Source organism: Drosophila subobscura, chromosome U, assembly GCF_008121235.1.
Source record: "Drosophila subobscura isolate 14011-0131.10 chromosome U, UCBerk_Dsub_1.0, whole genome shotgun sequence".
NCBI lineage: Eukaryota > Metazoa > Arthropoda > Insecta > Diptera > Drosophilidae > Drosophila > Drosophila subobscura.
Window position 1 is genome coordinate 15,552,375 of NC_048534.1, and position 13,182 is coordinate 15,565,556.

The 13,182-nt window shown below is 42.0% G+C and overlaps 2 protein-coding genes across 2 annotated transcripts; one reads left to right on the forward strand and one right to left on the reverse strand.

Annotated features, from left to right (window-relative positions):
- The first annotated feature begins 9,004 nt into the window (after positions 1–9,004).
- Positions 9,005–10,864, forward strand: LOC117900619. The gene is made up of 4 exons (XM_034811046.1): positions 9,005–9,083; positions 9,146–10,205; positions 10,279–10,461; positions 10,551–10,864. Exons 1-3 carry the CDS (start codon positions 9,049–9,051, stop codon positions 10,390–10,392), a joined length of 1,209 nt encoding a protein of 402 aa, XP_034666937.1. The 5' UTR covers positions 9,005–9,048; the 3' UTR covers positions 10,393–10,461; positions 10,551–10,864.
- Positions 10,865–12,186: 1,322 nt separating this feature from the next.
- Positions 12,187–13,182, reverse strand: LOC117900649. Its single transcript, XM_034811081.1, has one exon. It carries the CDS (start codon positions 13,165–13,167, stop codon positions 12,385–12,387), a length of 783 nt encoding a protein of 260 aa, XP_034666972.1. The 5' UTR covers positions 13,168–13,182; the 3' UTR covers positions 12,187–12,384.

Here is a 13,182-nt window from a genome sequence, read left to right on the forward strand (position 1 = left end):
AAACTTACAACAATAGCGCCCCAGTCGTCTATCTATAGAACTCACGCTCTCTCTCTCGCTCTCACTGACTGACTCGAGACCCATTCTCCCAGAGGAGAGCGCATCCCTCAGCGAATGCCGATTTTATAAGAATTTAATATGCGCCACGTATTTTGATGTTGAGGATGTGTTTCGGTTTATTTCTATTCTTCCTTCTTCTCTTTTGCGCTGTGCCTTCAAATCATTCACACTGCGATGCGGCTGGAGAGTTGCACATTAAAGTCTTCATTTCAAATGGCACAAAAAAGTATATTTCATAAAATTATAAATAATATAAATATTAATAGATATTATTAGCTTTTGAGCCTTTCTCAATTTCTGCAATTTCTTTGCATTTCGATTGAATTTACTAAATCAGAACTCAATGTAAATGATAATTTCCTTCGCCACCGTCCAATCTTTCAACAATTTTGATGGTTTCTTCATTACATCATAACGATTATGAAATAAATACTTCCGTTTCTTTTGAGAAATATCGCGCGGATATGGAATGGGAGGGATTTCGGGATGTGCGACTTCTGCCCCTGCCCCTGCCCCTGCTGCTCCTCTCCGCTTGCTGATTTTCCATAAAGAAGAAATAAATCAACTGCATGTCCTGTTCCTGGCGATTGCCGGTGTGGAGGGAGACTGCTGCCATGTATTTATTGTTACGTTTTTAAGTTTGGAATTTTTAATTTATGGCTCATCCTTCATTGTTGAAAGTTATAATTCTTTCTTGCTGGCGTCGGAAGGGGGAAGGGTCTGCTTAAGGAATAAAATATATTTGCCAGAGAGTCTCAAAAATTATGATGTATGTGCAATAAATAATCCCAAATAAATAAATTATCACCCAGAAGTTTTCAGGGAAAAGGTGAAACCTCTGCCGAGTGGCGCAACTAATAGATGTCCGGGGTAAGGTTCCTTATGGGACGCATTCCTAGGACCAGAAGTGTTCCCTTTGATTTGTTGTTTCCCTGGCGGTTTTACACATTTACAAGGGTGCTAATGTTAGTTTTGTGCACTGCTTTTTTTCTCTCTTCCTCGGTTGTGTTCCTTTGGCAATCCTTTTGGCTCGGGCCATAAATCTAGACTTGATTTGGCGCCTCGCATGTGTCCGTGGCACAGCCTTTGTCTATTTGCCTAGCACACGGCACATCCCTTTGTTTTAATGCGCCAAATATACTCGTACACGTTGTCGTCCTTGGCGTGGTGGACTCCTTCCGCCTCTTGCCTGCCAACTGACATTTTTGTATAGGTTTTTTCTCGCCTTTTTGCGTTCTGTTTTAGCTTTGGGGGTTAACCCTTTTAACCCTTGGCAACCGACTGCCGACTGCCTCTACGGTTAACCACGGAGACAGCGTTGGCCTGACATTTTTCCAGGACATATTGCCACGACACTGAGGTCAACCTTTTTCGTGTTCATTGGCTTTCCAGCGAGCGGCAGGCTGAATAGAAATCGGAGTCGGCAGTCTGCCCCTTCGGATTGTTAGGTTATATTCCTTTTTTAGGTTCATTCCTTTTAAATTAATTTGAAAAGTATTTTCTTTAACGGATAGATAGTTGGCAGTTAGCGAATAAGTCTTGGCAATCATGAAGAGTTGAAGGATAAAACAAACAAAAAATGTAGAATAGGAGCAGATATGAACCCCCTTAGCTTGACCACGTCCCGCTCATTTGACAGAAGGTGTGGCAGGGTCAGGGGCATGGGCACGAGAGAGGGAACGCGGAGATGGAGCGGTGTGCGGTAGGAGCAGCATTTTGCCGTTACTGTCTTTGTCGCAATGTCGTAAATAAAGTCGGGGCATGTATCCTCGGCGCACATTGGAATTTATGCGCGTTGATTTATTTGCTGTTAGCGATTTATTGCTGCCGCAGCCGCATCCCATCGAGAGAGGCACACACAGGGAAAAGAGAGAGAGAGAGAGAGAGGGAGATATGTATGTGATGTGACTGCGGACATCGCCAGGCAGTAGCAGGATACACGTTTTGGGCATGTCCTGGTTTGTTTTTTTTTTTTTTTTTTGCACCAATCCTGTGCCCGCTCGTTATTAAGTTTTTAATTTATGGCCATGTGAATGCAATGGGATGCAGATCCAAAAAGGATCTCCCCTCGCTGTGCCTGTTCTTTCCACGATTTTTTTCCATATCTTATTTTTCGTAATAATTTGACTAAAATTATATTTTAATTGAGCGCGCCACCCATCCAACCGCCGCACAACCTTCTGCCTTATGCCTCATCAGTCCCAGCCTCCCCATTTACCATGCCCGTGCCCCATTCCGTCCACACTCTAATCCCCAGCGGCTGTCAAATAAACGCCCTGCGCTGACAGTTTGCCACTGACAGCAACGGCAGCAGCAACGCCGTCAACCGGCAACAAAAATATTGAAATTATTATGATTTTGTCTCTCTGGCAGACTCCTCCGGCCCTATTTACCAGTTAGTTTGCACAGCAAAAAGAGTCGACATTTGGATGACCATTACTAATAAAACAAAATAAAATAATAATAATTAAATAATTAGTCGACTCCCGTTCTAGACATCAGTTTCCAGTTTATAGAATATTTTTTATAGTTTGACCATTTTCAACTAATTTAGAATTGTTCTCAAGTGAAGTTTGTAAAGTAAATTCTTTCAATTTAAAATATTTCGTCTCTCATTTTACGATCACTTAAATATAGAATCTTTTGCAACGTTTTTACGTTTTCAAACTGTCGTATACTTTATCCCATGGGCAAACAGTCTGGCGAAATCTGTGGCTAGAACTCCCGCCCTTCACCCATCTGAATCCTTGTTGCGGCCAACCTTATATGCAAGTATAACCTGTTCACCCTGAGCTTATACCCTGCATAAATATATATTAAATTTGGTGCTATGTATCAGGGCGGGTGGGGTGTCAGGAAATGCGGCCTGGAGCGATGGCGGCATCCGTCGGCGTCCAAATGCGGCGACCGCAGACACACGCAAAAATTCTAATTTCTCCACTCAGTCGAGAGGCCAAAAAACGAACAAAAATGGAGGAGGGAAAAAAGGCAAAAAGGAAAAGGAAAAATACCAGAAATATTTTTCTAAGCATGCGTCGGCGACCCGTCATCGTCCTCATCATCATCATCATCCATGGTTAGCCCAGGGCTTCAAAAATGAAATTATATTTGATGTGCGTTGGTGGTGCTCTTGGTTGGGATTCGTGTTGGGTTTGTTTGGTTCCCGGGAATACCTTTTCCGCCCTTTCCCGGGCCACCAGGAGCCGGCAGCACCCTGGGCAACTCTCTGGGAATCGCATTAAGCAAACATTTAAATTTAATTTCGCATGTAATGAGGCATTTGTTTGTTTATTTTATTTTACTTGGCTGGGCTTTTTTTGTGTATTTCTTTTCGTTGTTATACTTTCATTTGGCACCCCCAAATCGTTTTGAGATTTTTCCCTGCGTTTTTGGTTAGTTCTATTTTGGGTACTATCGAAAGAGCCCCCGCACACTTGAGAGTCCAACTTTCCTGTGAGCGGGCGAGACAAAAGCAGAAACTTGGAGGAGCTACGGAATCTGTTGTTTTCTGATATTTTGGGGCGGCGCGGCGAGTGTTTAATTACAGTTAGCGAAACATCAAAATCCATTAGAGCATGGCTCATTAAATCAAAAATAGCCTGCTCTATTTTGGCTAATGGACAACACACAGCCACCCACATACAGAAGGGGGAATCTTGCAAGTTGAACGTTGAATAAATTGCAGATTCTACCTTTTGTTTTTATGCATTTTCAATACGCTGCACTGCAGGGTATTTGATATTTTGTATGTGGGATGTGGGATATATACATGAAGAAACTATGAAGGAGATCTCGTCGGTGGCAGAGTTACTCGCTACTTTCCCCAATTTTCAGTGCTTTTCGTTTGCTTGTCGACAAAATTTTGCCCTCAAACTTACAGCGAGAGCCCGTTCACTCGCACTTTTCACTCGCAAGTTTCCCTAGTTTTGGCCGACGAGACCTCCTTTATAGTTTCTTCATGGGATATATATTTCATTCAATTTTTAGCTGTCAAATCTCTTATGTTTGATTTTCCACTAATAAATTTCAAGTATCAGTAAATATTTATCCATAATCCATAATTATACTAGTATTTGAGCACAACTCTCAGCAAGGGTATTTACAACTGCGATCCGCCTTATCTTTCATTTCTGATGGTACTTTTTTCGCTGTTTGCACTTAAGCCCTCAGAGTTGGGGGGGGGAAAGACTGGCCAAGAAGAAGAGCGTGAAGAGTGCTGAAAAATTTCAAATTGGAAATAGCACACAATTTCCCTAATTGGCGCGGCTACAACAAGGACCAGAAGAACCAGAAGCAACATTCACGAGTGGCATATTATAATCATGGAAAAAAATGCTGATGATAATAATGATGGAAGAGAGATGGTGACGATGATGAGCGCCGCCATGCCGCGTTTAATTATGATGTGTCTAATGCATCCATTCCCCCTGCCTCACGCGCCGCACACCTGTACCTGTACCTGCACCTGTACCTGTAGCTACATGCAATTTCACACATGTGTGGCAAAAAAAACACAAAACAGGCGTCGCATCCTCCATAATGGAACACACACATGCACGCGCACGAGTGTGCATAGTGGTAGGTGTGCTGTGGGAGTGTTTCATATGCCATAATGCAACATCCCTTAGTTGGGGCTGCCAGCAAAGGCAAACAATATTTTTAATATGAAAACAGTATAGGGGGAAAAGAGGAGAGGCGGAGAGCGAGAAGCTTTCCAGCTTATCAAAATGTGTTGCAAAATTAGCCGAGTCGTGGCGAGGCGAGGCGAGGTGAGGCGTTGGTCGACTTATGTTGAGTGGGTGCGATGTTTAAAGAGCTGGAAATTCTTCTGGTTGCGTTTCGGAGTCAGAGTCAGAGTCACTCCCCGTGTTTCGGCTAATTTTCCAGCATGGCTGCAGGCTGAAGGAGTGGCTTAAGATGACGGTTGGTTAAGGCTAAGATATTAATATCATACTCTCAATGAGTTTCTTGCTTAATTCGCCATCTTCCTGATCCCACATGCCACTCCGGCAAAAAGCATAATAATTTCCCAGTTCTTAGATATATTTTCCAGAACTTTTTGCTAGTCAGAAAGAGCTTAAAAATGAATATTTACATATTTTAGATGATTTCTCGTTCATTTTACATCCCATCAATATGAGCACCTTCAATTTCCATGCCTGATGATCTCCATTTGCGTGAAATCCCCAAAACCTCAGCCCAAACCGCAATGTCAGAGACTCCTCTCGTTTCGGCTGTTGCCATAAAGCCAAAGCCAAAGCCAACATCATTTATTTCAATCATTTATCAAAATGTTCAGACCAAAAAAAGAAACCGCAAAATCTCCGATTTTTGGCTTTCAACGCGACTGGCTAATGAGGCAACTTCTTGATATTGAGGACGTTGTTCCATGGAACTCGCAGTGAGTCAGAGTGTTGGCGCAGAGGATGGCGGCCAGACAAGTTGACAGACTGAGACCCCAGACGGAGTCTGTGTGTGAGTGACAGAGAGAACCAGATAGACAGAGAGAGAGAGAGATATGGCCAATGTGGCCAAGTTAAGTGCGCGGATTCATTAATTTACATTAAAATGTAATTAGCGGTCAAATAAGTGGCAGGCAACAAAAAAAACTGAAACCGCAAAAATATGCGAACTGCCAGCCATAAAAGCGGAAAGGAAAAGCAAAAAAGAAACCAAAACTCACCGAAACAAAACCAATTGAAATGCAATTTAAAAATATATGTATGTAATTTTTTTTTGGGAAAAACTAGTGACGACAGCAGCCCAAGGTTTTTGGGGGGAATATGAATACATTTTTTTTGTTAGCAGTTTCAAACACTTAACTATTGTTGGCCACAAAACTTTCTACTGAAGAACCTCATCATTATTTGCAGTTTTTTCTACTAGATCTCATTAGCGAAACTTTGCATGGAAATAACCATTTAACTTAGTTTAACACACAAATCTTGACGCATTCTTGACCCAAACAATGCACATTCACTATAAAATGTGAGCATTAATAAGGAACCACAGAATATTAGGAGATAAAGCGCAACTTGAAATGCTCTTTTAAATGTTTGAAACTTAATATATTCAGTAGAATTTTGATGGTGATTTTTACATGAAATATCTTTGTATTTTTTGTTCATTTTTTCGCTTGAAGGACTTTTCGAGTTCTAATTTAAGTTAAATTTAATTACTTTACTTCCAGATAAATCACAAAATTCAACACATAATCGGGAGATAAGGTAAATACAAATAACTCTTTCTTTCCTGCATTGAATAGCTGCATGATGATACCCGTAAGAGGTGTAAGGGCATCAGAAAAGAAAAATTTCGCGCTTGTTAGTTATTTCCGCTAAGAAAATGGCTGACTTGTGGCTGTCTCACCTCACCCTCGGGATAGGTATGAACAAGAAGGCATTACATAAGCACTACTTTTTTTTTGCTGCATTATTTTTTAGCTTGTTAACAAATTTTATGCATTTCTTAACTTTCGGAGGCGAGTTAACGAGTCCCAGGCTCTGCACTGGAATCCAACTTGCTTATTATTATTTGCGGCGATTCTTTTGCACGGAAAAACCGGTAGATGGGGGGAGTGGTGGAGGGTTGGCGGTGGCCTGCATTGTGGTTATCATACTTTAACAAGTTTTGCAAAGAGCATGAAATTTTCTTTTGGTCCAAGCCAAAATGCAGCAGAAGCTGCAGAATGCAAAAATGCTCGGTAGTGGAAATGCTGCGTGCAGCAAAGTTTTTATCGTCGCGGTTGCTTGGGAAAATCTCTTGGAAAATGTATTGCATTAAAAGCAGCCCAGCCACCAGCAGCGTAATAACGAGGCGAATGATGATCAGAATGCTGCCGCTGCTGCTGCCACTGCGGCTGCAGGTGTATTGTCCGAGTGCGGTCGCATTTTGTTAATTTCTTAGCCGGCCCCGGCATCAAAAGGGAAGGCCCAAGGAACCGCCCGGGGTGCCCAGGGAACAGGCAACCCGTTGTTGCTGGTGTACAAAATGCAAAATGAATTCATAATTAGATGACACCATCCGTGCGTAAATAATAATTTTTGCCAGCTTTTCCTTGCAGGCAACCTCTGCAGCCCACCCACTCTGCTAGTTAGTTGAAATGCGCGCGAATGAGTTTTCTTGAGTTTTCCCTCTGCTTTTCCATTGTCAGGGAACAATTTTGCTTTTGCCAAAGTTTTATATTTCGCCAGCCATCCAACCCAGAGTGAACCCCCACAGCCTCCAGGCTTCTGTGGGCTGAGGTTGAGCAAGTTTTTATCCAATCGCTGCTCTGGATATATGATGCTGCCTGTCACGGGTATAACCGAATTGCCAAGCAACTGACAGCTATTATTTATTATAAATATTTCTTATTTTTGTTTATTTTGAGTGCTATTATTAACGCAGATTAAAGCAGAATAAAATAGTGTTCTGTGTTATATAAGAATTTATTTAAAACTAAATAAATAAAAAGAATAAAATATATCATTATATTTGTATGTACAATCAATTTTTCAGCCGGGATGCTCCTTTTTCATGTACATTTTTTAATGTATATTTTATTATTTTAAATGAACTAAAATAAAATCTATAGATCCAATTAAAAACATTAATTTTGTTGCTTTAATTATATTGTTAGTTATTTTAATTTTATTTTTTATAAATTTAAGTAAAATATTTGTCTATTATTTGTTATGCTTTGCAGAGTATTTTTAGAGTGTAAGTTTTCCTAGAGTAACCATAATTCCACAAAGCTAAAATGGAGTTTTATCAGCTTCCATTTTGTTTTTAGCCAACTTACCTCTGCCTCGTATCAACTCCGAGGCATCTTCTTCTAGTTTTCGCCTCCTGCTCTCGCGTCTCCAGCTCCAGCTCCAGCTCATCTCAGGCGCGTCTCATCTCCGCTCCTCTATTCTGAGATATATCTATGTATGAACCGTACTGTACATATGTATGCGTATTTCCAGAGCTTCGCTGCTTCTATTTTGTTCCGTTCTGTTCTGTTCTGTTTGTTTCTTTATCGCGCATTTGCCAAGTGCCAAAGTTTTCTCGTTATAAGTTTTGTAGCCTTTGTGTGTCTCTCGCGCAGCTTCCAAGCTTTTTGCCGGGCCGAGAACGCGATGCGAGGCGCAAACTTTTCGATATTCCTTCAAAAGTTTATGGCCAAGCGTCGAACGAAAGTCGCGAATTGCCCCCAAAAAAAAAAGAAAGAGAAGAACGCAAGGCAACACGTACTCTCTCCCACACCCAACTAAAAAAATAAGGAAAGTCCCACCTACATTTGAGAGTTCGGCAAACAAAAAAATTATATTATTTTATTGTTGTTTGGCTGGCGCATAACTTTATGCCAAACACTTCTTTCTCTTCTCTCTCTCTCACTGTGGGATTCGCATTATACCCTATGAAAGTTGGTCCTTTTTTGTGCCTGATGGAACTACTTCTGAGAGTTGGAGAGTTGAAGGAAATGGCAGACTCTCCTGCATTTGCCCGTTCGTTTTGGCTCCATTTGCTGCCGACCCGCCCGACACCCGGCCAGATAAGGCAGAAACTATTTCCATATTCCATGCCACATGCAACTGGCAAGTGCACTTTAAATTCTTGCAAATGAGTAGCTCAGCTCAATGCAGCTGAACAAATTTGCCCTCTGTGATGTCAATAGCCAAAAAGTTGGCCGCTGAATTGCATTCACTTTGATGATAAATTTCCATAATTACAATGGGTATTTGTTGGTTTTTAATGGGTATGAGATACTAAGATAATATGCGAGGAATTGCGCATTCTTTTTTATATATTAACATTAATAATAATATATAATTGGAATATTTTAAAGAATATTTTTAAAACTCATCAGAATTTCTCGTAATTCTTGTATTTTTAGCACTGAAAACTTTTCTCTGATAAAATTCCCATAATTCGACAGAACACCTTGGCCATGACAATACCTTCCGACTGTTTGCTTTGTTTGGTTCTCATTTATTTTTATGCGTCACACAGAGCATCACCAAAATGAATTTTTGTAACCTGAATCACGATGTCCTGCTGTAAGTAAACATTTTGTAATTTTAACTAGTCCACCTACGATCTAAAATGATATTTTCCGAAGCAAAATCGTTGAGTACTTGTCGCTGGATGATCAAATATCGCTGTGGCAGGCCAGCGAGCCCACATCCCAACTGAATCTGGTTCTGTGTCACGCCTGGCAGCGCTCAAAAAGGCAAGACTTGTGTGGGAATTGCTTCGAGGGACAACCGAAGGCTGTGCTGGATGCCTTTCTGGCTGCAGTGAGTGGCACACTCGAGCAGCTGACACTCAGTGAAGTGCCGATGGATCAGCTTGATGTGTGGCATAAGTACAGTTTTCCCAAAATGCAAGCTCTGCTTTATAAGGAAAACGAAGATGGTCGCATCGATGAAACGGAGATCAAAATCCTAACCGAATGCTTTCCATTGCTGCAAACGGTCAAGTTAAAGTGCCGTCGCATGAGCCCACATCTGAGTAGCTGGAAAAACCTCAACCATCTGGACCTTAGAGAATGCTGGAACGTAACCGCAGAATGCATGGAGCACGTCTTTGGGAATCTTCGCCTGCGGGTGCTGAAAATTGGCCAATACCAAGAGCCATTTCCCAGCATGGAGAAGAGTATGCAGGAACTGGAGGAGCTGGAACTTGGTATTCTCAAAGAAAAAATACGCGGTCTGAGCACTTTACCAAAGCTGAAAAAATTGTCTTACAACGCCTTTTTGCCCGATCTTTGGCTGACTGTTCCGAATATTGGTAGACGTAGAATTCTGGCTGAAACTACCAATGTCATGACATTCTATGTTTTGTCCCTGTGCGAGAGATGGATATCCTTTCATCAAGCCATCAAACTCACACTCGTTGGTGCGGCGCACGGATTACACACTCCGTCACACACTTACAAGCATTTCAAGCCCTTTTGCCATTTGAGACAATTGCATGTGCACAACGTGGACCTTTGGACGAATGCCGATCAACTCTGGGAAACGGTGGCGGACTGTCCAAAGCTCAAGATTTTAATTATCACCAAGCAAATGCTAAGCAGTTTCTTTTTCCATTTCAGCTTGGAAACAATGCATCAGGCGCTAAGTGTGCGTTCAGAGCCCCTGCACCTGGTTTTCCATCAGGTTAATTGTACAAACTTAGTGAGTACCTAAGTGTTAATATTTCTATCTGTAACTGGCACTAAGACAGACGACGATCTACACCAATTCACAGATTATGAAGTATTTTCGACATCCCCAGTTAAAGGTTTCATTTCAAGCTGTGGACTGTGCACATTTCCGTGAGCAGATGCTCGAGCTGGAGCTGTTGCCTTTGCAGCGCGACTAAAGAAAGTATCTGTCAAAATATATTACACAAATCTTGGAGGCATTAATTCTCATTAAAATTCTGTCAAAGGTACGAAATAATTACCATTCGATTATGCACCAAGTAAATTCTTATTTTCCCTTATTATTTAATTCCTATTTAGCTAACAATTTAAGCAGCTCCTCCATTGGGCATTCAATTCACGCAACAAACATAATAAAAATGAATTTCCATCATGATTAAAGTTTCCATAATAATACAAACAATTGCCGGGCTCATTATGCCCACGCTTTGGGTCTGTCTGTCTGACTGTCTGTCTGTCTGACCGGCTTGTCCCACACTATTTGTGGCCTTAATGCATCTTCCTGCCAGTTGACCAGAAGCGGATGCAGTGCAACGGCAATGAGCTGGAGGCCCAGCATATGTGAACGTGTCCGACCTCCGACGGCCAATGTCCATGCTGGCATATGGCATATGCTGGCACGGATTCCCAAATTAAAATGCAATTTTTGTCATAAAGCGCAAAACAATTAATATGCAATCAGCGATAAATAATAAATAATAATTAACAATTTTTGTGGTGGAACATGGGATGGGCGTGGCGTTGGATCCCTGGCCGTGGTGTCGCCCGGTTTATGGAGGAACTAATTTTCAAGGTCATTAGAATTGCTCGCGCCCGGAGTCATCCTTTTGTCTGGCTAATGTTTATTGATAAACGGAGACAATGGACGTGGCTCAATGGGCTCTATTGTTGCTGGAGCGCAACCCATAAATACTCAGGGGCGGCGGCAGTCAAAACAATTGTTGAGGGAGACAGTCTGCTTAGACAAAACGCAATCGATACGCAGGCACACTTTGATTTGGGGGCTGCCGCAGTAACAAACATTAACCCATCATGGCCCATACTCCAAAGACACTCTGGACCCCGCTCTGCATGGACACAACTATTGTCCCTTTTTGGGCAGGCGTGCAGCAAATGGCACAGCTTCCGCTTTCGCTCGAATGCTGCAAAATGCACGGAAATTATCAATAAATATGCGAGGCCAGTCCCCCGTGAAATGAATGAAATCGCGGCCACCTCCTCCTCCTGCTCCTCGGGCTGGACGATTTTTATGCTGCATGCCACAATCCCAATGTCTCTCGCATGTCCGCGTGTCCTGTGTGTCCAGTTTTGTGTGCCCCATAACGGAAGCATCATTATCATAAATTATCATTTTGTAGGAATTGCATCCGCTGCTGCGAACCAAAAAACCTAGCAATAACAACAGAAATGACGACAATTTCCAATTGTCGGCAGGCAGCTCCCCCCGCATTCTCCCCCAACGACTGACCATTCTGCTTGTGTATGTATGTGTGGGGTATCCTGGCAGCTCCCATTCTGCCGCTTCCTGTGCAATTTCAATTGGCAAATATATTTTTCTAGTTTAATTTATGGCTGGCCAGTGTGACCAGAAAGCAGCATTTGTTTTTATTACAAGTCCCTTGAGGTCTTTAAAAAATAAAAGCTCTTCATTTCAAATATTTAAAGACAATTCAGATCAGTTTAAAGCTGCTTAAAGTCTTCAAATGTAAGTAAGAAATAATATTAAAAATATAATAAATTCTATTTAATAATAACATTCATTTTAAAACATTAGTTTCATTAGTTTCAAAGTCAATCTAGAATTATTTGCAGCTGTTAAAATCTTTACTCTATACATTTAAATCGTAGTTGTTTTTGATTAATATTTATTTATAATTTTAATTTCAACTTAACCTGAGTAAAATGTAAACAAATTAATTTATTTCAAGGTGTCCTCATTTATACAATAAGAATCTGAGCCAAGTACGAATATTATCAGTTAAAAAGATGAGGAAATCGGCTACAGATCGACACCAAAAGTCACGTAGACATTATGAGTCAGGGACGTGATTGAGGCTAGACGGATGATTCATGTGCGCTGCACCATATAGAGCGCATCTCCAAGGCATCAACGATGATGATCTGGGGGCGGCGAGTGGCATTCCAGCACGTCAATCATTTAGCCATAAATATTTGAAACTCTCAGTTGGATCCAGTGTGGCCTCTGTTGCGCGTCTGAAAGTGTCTGAGCTGACAGTCGTTTGAGATTCAGCTGGCTTGCTGTAGCGCCTGTCGCGTATGACAAAAATGAAGATGGTCACCATTAAGATGACAAAATGAATGTAGAGCACAAAGGCCACCAGCAGGGTGTCCTCCTTCTTGAGCAGATCGCTGCTGTCGTTGGTCAACAGCACATGGCAGATCATCATAATTATGACGCTAATCATTACAATGACCAAAGCAATTTCCCCGCAGATGCGGCTGTCTAGTACTTGATCGACAGCCACCATGACCATGGAAATCATCAGACCCACAACGCCAATGCCGGACAATGTGTAGGGATTGGGATAGCCTACAAATCGAATGAGGGCATAGCAAGCCGCCAGTACGCCGGCCCATAGACAAATTGCACCCATAACGATGCCAATTGCGGCGCCAACGCTGCTGTCCACAATGAAGCTGGTGACGCCCAGGGTCAAGAGTTCGTAGCAAAAGAGGATGGCCACATAGTTCCATGGCTTGCCGTATTTCAGGAACTGACTGAAGTGTATGCAGGTGAGCAGCACCAGCGCGGCAAAGAAGCAGACCATCGTGTACACAATATGGGAGTGCTTCATGTAGATGCAGAGGAGCATCCATTGCAGGATGCTGCACAGGATAAAGTATGACAGCAGCAGGCCAGTGTGTATCACAAACATATACAGATTCAAGTGTCTTCCAGCTGGATCACCCATGATGCGAGATTGATT